This window comes from Phytophthora sojae (assembly GCF_000149755.1).
Source record: "Phytophthora sojae unplaced genomic scaffold PHYSOscaffold_6, whole genome shotgun sequence".
NCBI classification, from domain to species: Eukaryota; Oomycota; class Peronosporomycetes; order Peronosporales; family Peronosporaceae; genus Phytophthora; species Phytophthora sojae.
In genome coordinates this window covers 1,106,030-1,112,780 of record NW_009258120.1, presented here as the reverse complement: position 1 = coordinate 1,112,780, position 6,751 = coordinate 1,106,030, and the positions used below count along the sequence as shown (strand labels likewise).

The window sequence follows — 6,751 nt, the reverse complement described above, 5'->3', positions numbered from 1 at the left end:
TGGGATCTGCATGGTGTCAACGCGAGTAAATCGGAGAATTGACTTGTTGACAGTGAGAAATATTACTAGAAGACCCACAAAACGCAGGCACTCGCGTCTCGAAGAATTCAAAACGCGTTTCTATCACCATTCGCAAGCTGGGTACGACCAGAAGAAAAAGAAAAAGAAGAAGAAGAAGTTGATTAACTGCTTAATGGGCGCCTCGTTTTGCTAGCTACCACTGTATAACTCGACGAAGTTGTTGCGCTAGTTATTGGCAAGCTGGGTACGAACATTTTGTTGTGCTGCTTTATCGATTCTTCGATGCCTATGGCTTCCAGTGTGCGTACAGTATTACTATCCACAACGCATATGCGTTCTCTCCCGGCATCGAAACTTCATTGCGTAATACATCGGACCGATGGTGCTGGCCACGTACGGGATTATCAGATATACCGACACGTCGCTCAAATCTAGTGCTTCCACCTTAGTAATGCTGTGCTCTAGCTCGTAGGCGTCAACATCATGCGTTTTGGTCTCAATCGAAGTATGGATCACTTATTACGTGATGGAGTCCCATGCAAAACAAGGGTTTGAAAATGGATCCAACGAGCTCGTTTCGTCTCTCAAGCAATTGAGGCTCTGGTGGACGTATAAATGAAGTTGTCCGACTTCCAAGGCGCAGCAGATGCGACCATAGATGCAGGTCGCCCACAGTCGTGGACGTTGCGGAAAACTCATAGCCAAGATGAATGACATTGTACCATATCGATAGCAGGTCTATGCAGAAGATTTACCATTATGAGTCTGCCGCCACTTCATAACGATTCTGCAAGGCGGAGTCTGTACTATGTTTGATGACGGATTTCCCAATTAATCGGAGATCCCACGTCGGACAGTACACGCGATGCTTGCCATCCTGAAATTGAATCGCCACCGGATCAATAGTAAGCCCCTTGAAAGCTTCGTTGTTCACAAGAGAAAGCAGCTCAAACAACTCGAGAGCCTCTCGAAGCTATTGTAGCCTCATCGAATCTGATGCGTCTGATTCCCCCTGCCATGACTGAGTTCCTCTTTGGACAGCAGAATGACAACTTCCAGTGAGTTTTCATCAGAATGAGAGTATTCTTCTATCAAACGTCGTCCAATGCAGCCCGCCATGGCTCCACGAACTCCCACTTGGCCGCCATGACTCGCAAAATTCAGAATGCGTGGTGACGCCATCACATAAGTTTGTTGACTACGATAGTCCAGCGATATTTCAGTAGTGTATATCCTATCAAAATCTTCTTACTACGACAACAACATCGACGCATTCTCAGTTGACAGTCCACGTGAATTTCAGACTTTTTTTTCAAACCTTCTCCGTGAACACGTTTGGGGCAAAAGGGAACGTCCTTAGATCACCGAAGGCATGCCTCGCAGCGGGTTCGCAGTGAATCCGTGCGAGGCAGCCCCGGGAGTGGTGTGGTGGGTCTTAAAGTCGGCCAGCTAGTTGGCCTGCACGCAAGCTAGCTGAGAAACGCCGCCCCCTAAAACTAAAACTAAGCTGCCTACTGCTGGCCAGGCAGGCCTAGTGCAAAGCCGTGGACTGTCGTGGTGTCGAGTTCGGGCTTGAAAACGTGGCTCACTTCATCTCTCGAAAAATGGGTTTTCCACCGCTGCGCTTGTACAAAACACCTATTTTTTTACTATCAAGCGAATCATTACGCGCCGCACTGGACCGAACGTTGGACAGGCGTCGAGGCCAAAGCGAAAATCCGACTCAGACACATTGCATCTAACAAGCTCACAGCAGTCGGGGTATTCCCCCCTTTTCTGCTTTTCACGACACTTGTCAGTGCGGCCTTCGCCTCGTTGGGTAACTTCTCCTTCGTTAGCGGCAGGAAATCCCCGTCATGTTCATTAAGCGACTCCACTTCTCTGGTATCACACGTCGAATGATGAAGTCTACACACTGACAGCGTGGCTAGCTCTCGAGCCATTCGATACGAGTGGTTTCTCAAACACGTCGCCAGATCTGGGACGCTCGTGGAACCATAAATCTCAATCTTCTGGATAGGCCATACGCGCAAGGCGTCGCTGTCTACAGTCACAACCACATCGAAATCTTCGATGTCGAGGCCTTCTAGAGCGGGACAAGCCTCCGCGAGCGCACTGAGATCCAGCTTAGCGTGATCTGACGGCTCGTTCTTGAGTGAAAGTTTCTTTAGCCGCCAGCAGACCAACGTCAACAAATCCGCCACCATTGCGCCATCTTCGACCACATCAAAGCTCAGCGTGAGCGAGTGAACGCGGCCCGACGGGTGTCTCGCAAAGCACGAAGTCTCTTGCGCGTCCCGAGTAAATTTACTCACGCCATCCTTCAGCATCACTTTACAAATTCTGTATCCAGGGACAACGGCGTCAACATCTCCAGGAGAGATTGCGGGATTGTATCGTGCCCGACAACGAGTCAAACTTGACACTACCAGGCTAGTTTCTTCACCATTGGGTAAGACGAGTCGCAACTGTGCTCCTTCCTGCATTTCGACGACTCCATATTCTGAGAGGTGTTCAGTTCTCTGGCCACGAACAACATCAGGGAAGTTGTTCTTCAACGCTGCTTTGGCGGTATCCAGGGAGTCCTTCGTCAAGCCTACGCCCGTGACACTCAGTTCCTCGATTGGCACGCTCCAAGGTCCGCAACAGAGTGCATAGATCACCCAAGACAAGCGATCTTGACTAGGGGATTCGGCTCGTGGGAAGTCAAAATTCGTCACCGTCTTGATCATACGCAGTTCTGCCAGAGCAGAGCAGATCGCAGCAAATGTACCATCTGATACTGATCTGAATTTCAACGTCAGCTCACTAAACTCCACATCGCGATCGATAGACGGAAAGCTGCGATGCCCTAGCGTAATCCCACACATTGAAGCGACCACAAAGCACCGTACTCAACAGATACCCTGCACTCTTCGCCGATTCAGGTGTGGCAGCATCATCTTCGTCACTACCATACTCGAGCGATAAATGCTGAATAGCTGTTCGGGCTAGTGCCGTTGTCAATTCAGGTATCCCCGACGCTGTGCAATCCAAACTCTCCACGAATGTGGTAGAAGACGATACCGGTCCAATGCCCGTCGTTTTGCTATACAACTGCGTTGCTGTCATAGCGGGGGCGGGGGCCAGGTGCGTTCTTTGCAAGCGTTTCAGCACAGCATCCGCATTTCCCGCCGCGCACAATTGAACCACGGGGGGTACGTCGGCATCAAAGAGCTTCTTCAGCTGGGCTGAGAACGGTCTTGCTGTATCTTCCGGAAGATCCAGCTCATGTCGGCCTCCAACCTTGGCGGCCGAGCTCTTGATGTCCCATTCCAGGGCTAAATTCTTGAGATGGTACGCCTTCAGAGCCTCGTTTAAGCCCATAGCTTCCAGCTTACCCATGGCTTCCCGGAACTCGGCCGAATATGTCCACGGGTCTTCTGGACAGCCGAGCAGGGCGCCAAATGGTACGCGGTGCTGCGTCGCAGCAGCATCTTGAGACGACAAAGTGCCAAAGAAGCAGAGAATCCACTGCGGGTGCTAGGTGAAAACTCTGCCTGGCATGAAAAATGAGTGTGTGATCGTGCCGACCCGCATGAAATTCGTGAACGTCTTGTTGTTGACGATGGCCACTGTCGACATGAGCTCAATCGCTTCGCGGAGATGCTGCAACCGCTTCCGATCCTGTCGATCGGCTTCATCCACCGAAAGTCGGAGGTAAAATAGGCTTGGCATAGCTGTTCTCGGAAAGACTACGACTGCGGGGTAAAGCGGTTCGAGAGATACTTGCAGCTCCGATCCAGGACATCGAGGCTCAGGCTTCCCATAACGTAACAGGGTCTCCCGCAGGGTAGACAGCCAAGGTTCCAGGAACGCCCACGTTTGATCCATCGCTGATAAAGGAAAATGAGTACTAAGTAGCAGAAATGAAAATTTTGGCCGAGGGCAAGAAATGTCATTTTAAGTGGTGGACTGGTGCCTTTCAATCATACATCTTTGCAACTAGGTGGGTGGTTAGCGCCGGGGATACCGTATACGAGAATTCCTACATCCTACCCCAGGAACACGCACATTTTACAAGTTTGGCTGTCTTTTTTCTATTTTGATTTTTAGTATCTTGAGTTTGTATGCTATGTTCTGGTTATATACCGCTGTTGTGATACGGATCAGGTGCGCTTTAGGAGAAAAGTAGGATGTAGGAATTCTCGTATACGGTACGTACGGACACGTAGTGGCTATAGCTTTTGTGCGCTTTGCGCTTATTATCTGTTTTAGTTTATTTTTGTTATCTCAGCCCCCCGAAGCCCTAGTACAGAATACATCAACAGAACAGGGCGACGTCCAGGCGGCTGCGCTCGCCTCAACGAGGTATGAGTTTGAGGACACGTGGATCACTCAATCGGAACTGCTTCAGAGCACTATGACAAGCTTCTTTAACAAAACCATATAAATCTGGGCTCGTGTAATGACAAAATTTGTACTGCGAAGTATATATAAAGAAAAACAAAATAGTTGGTAGTTGCAAGCTCAAGCCGCTTCATGTACTACCTCGTTCGTACATCGAGCCATGCGTTTCAGCTTGAAAATCCTCACTTTAATCTTTATCAAGGCCGTCAACAACAACTGAGCGGTAGACGGGCGTCGAAGCAAACCTGAGTATGAGACTCAAGATGAGTGAGTCGAGGTGACCGGTCGCCTTCGACTTCCCACCGTTGTAAACTTCCACGACGCTGACCATGGCCAGCTTGGCTTTGGTGTCGCCAGTCACGCGAAGTTTGGGCAAGAAGTCTCCATCGAATGCCTTCAGAGTTTGGGCTTCTTTCGTGTCAACCGACGCAGTTGTGATCTCCAGCTGACAGAGGTTTTGTGTCAGTCGAAGCGTGGAGTCTGCCAAATACGATGCCAAGTCGGGCACGTCGAATGATGCCAGTAAGAACATCTGATAGACTCGCCAGTTCCGCAGAGCCTCGCTGTCGGCAGCGACTGTCACGTTGAAACCTGCGACGACGACGTCTCTCAGACACGGACACGCTTCAGCCAACAGGCTCAGTTCCAGCTGTACTTGGTTGTCGCGAGTGACTGGCCTTCTAAAGATCTCAGTGTTCACCTTCATGAGCATGAGCGACTTCAATTCCCGGCCGAATAACTTGAGCAACTGTGTCACCACTGTGTCATTTTCCATCGACGCGAACCCCATTGTAAGGGAAGAACTCCGTTGCACAAGGTACTCTTCAAACGGCGTGTTTTTGGACGAAATGAACTTGTCTTTCTCGCTGCCTTCCATTTGTGTAGTGCAGATTCCATAACCAGGTACGACAAGCTCGACCCAACCAGGCGCGTTGGCAGGGTTGTACACAGCTCGGTAGCGGCCCGCAGCAGAGGTAACCAAATTGGGGTCTTCGTCACGTTTGCAGCCACCACGCCAAAGTTTCGTTCCCGCTGGCAAGTGCACAAATCCGTAATCCGGGTTTTGATCGGGCGGTTGAGCGGATAGAGGCCTGGGATACTTGTGCAGTAGTACATCTCTTACTGCCAGCACGTGTGAATTGGTCAAGCAGGCTCGATGAATCTCCACCGAGTCAATATCAATAAGAGAGCTTCCACAGAACAAGGCGTACGCCAACCATGACCATGCAGCTTCGCTCGTAGGCGCTACTGCTGTAAACTTAAGCCCCTTTTTGGTTAAGGACAATTCCGCTACTGCCGAACAGATCGCGGGAACACTCTGTTCATCTGCGATGCACTTCAATTCCAATTGTTCATATTCGACGGGGCGTGAAACAGGTTGTCAGACTTGGGCATTCCAAGTTGCACCAGCCACTGGATGACTGCAAAGCAATGTACTCAGCTGGAAGCCCACATCCACCGCAACTTTGGGCGTGAGGTTCCCCCGGTCGAGGCCTAAAGTGAATTTGGTCGTAGGTGTTCGAGCTAACGAGAGCGTTCTCTCACAAATTGTCCTCTCGGGGATATCCATATTCTTCCCTGGCAGCGTCAACACGACCTTGAGGTTGCTATGCGGAGGGTCTACTTGCTGTACTATCGCGTAGCTATGGCGGACAGCTCGCATTTGAACAACCGGAGGAACCAGACCATCCAAAAGGTTGCGGACTTGAGTCGAGAACGGATTTGGCGAGTCTGCCGGCAGAATTGACGTCTGCGTTCCCTCGACTTCGGTACGGCCAAAGTGTCCAATCATCCACGTGAAAGCGAACCGACTGTTGTGCCCCTTTACAGATTCTCCGACACCCATGGCTTCCAACGCGCGTATTGCTGTCTGAAATTCCGGCGAGTTCTCCCGCGGGTCGTCTGGGAATCCAAGCAGCGCTCCCCAAGATATCGGCGTCTGGTTTGCAGCAATATCTTCGGGTGATGGTGTTTCGACGAGGTAGAGCAGCCACTCGGGATAAAACTTTTCTTCGCCTCGAGCATAGGGCTGAATAAAGTCGTGGAACCACGTATCGGCGTGGAGAAGTTCCCGGAACGCTTCATTGTCTACAAATGCCAGCATCGTGAAGAGCTCTATCGCCTCACGAAGTCGCTGCAGCTTTGCTCGGTCTTGTCGGCATGCTTCATTCAAGGAAAGCTTCATGGAGAGATCGTGCATCCTCAGCCGCTTCTCGCTTTCGTACGAGCACTTGAACCATAACATCACCTCCCAATCGAGACCTCTTGGCTTGCTTTCCGGCAGTAAAAACTCCTTCAGAACGGAGAGCCAAGAGGCCAGGAATGCCCATGCCGAGTCCAT

The 6,751-nt window shown here is 50.7% G+C and overlaps 1 protein-coding gene across 1 annotated transcript; it reads right to left on the bottom strand.

The window, feature by feature from the left end:
• Positions 1 to 1,532: 1,532 nt before the first annotated feature.
• Positions 1,533 to 6,751, bottom strand: PHYSODRAFT_334917 (hypothetical protein; the record flags this gene model as incomplete). The annotated part of the gene is made up of 7 exons (XM_009532257.1): positions 1,533 to 1,617; positions 1,699 to 1,902; positions 1,942 to 2,308; positions 2,916 to 3,534; positions 3,595 to 3,698; positions 4,669 to 5,442; positions 5,848 to 6,751. The coding sequence occupies 7 exons, from the start codon at positions 6,749 to 6,751 to the stop codon at positions 1,533 to 1,535; spliced, it is 3,057 nt and encodes a 1,018-aa protein (XP_009530552.1).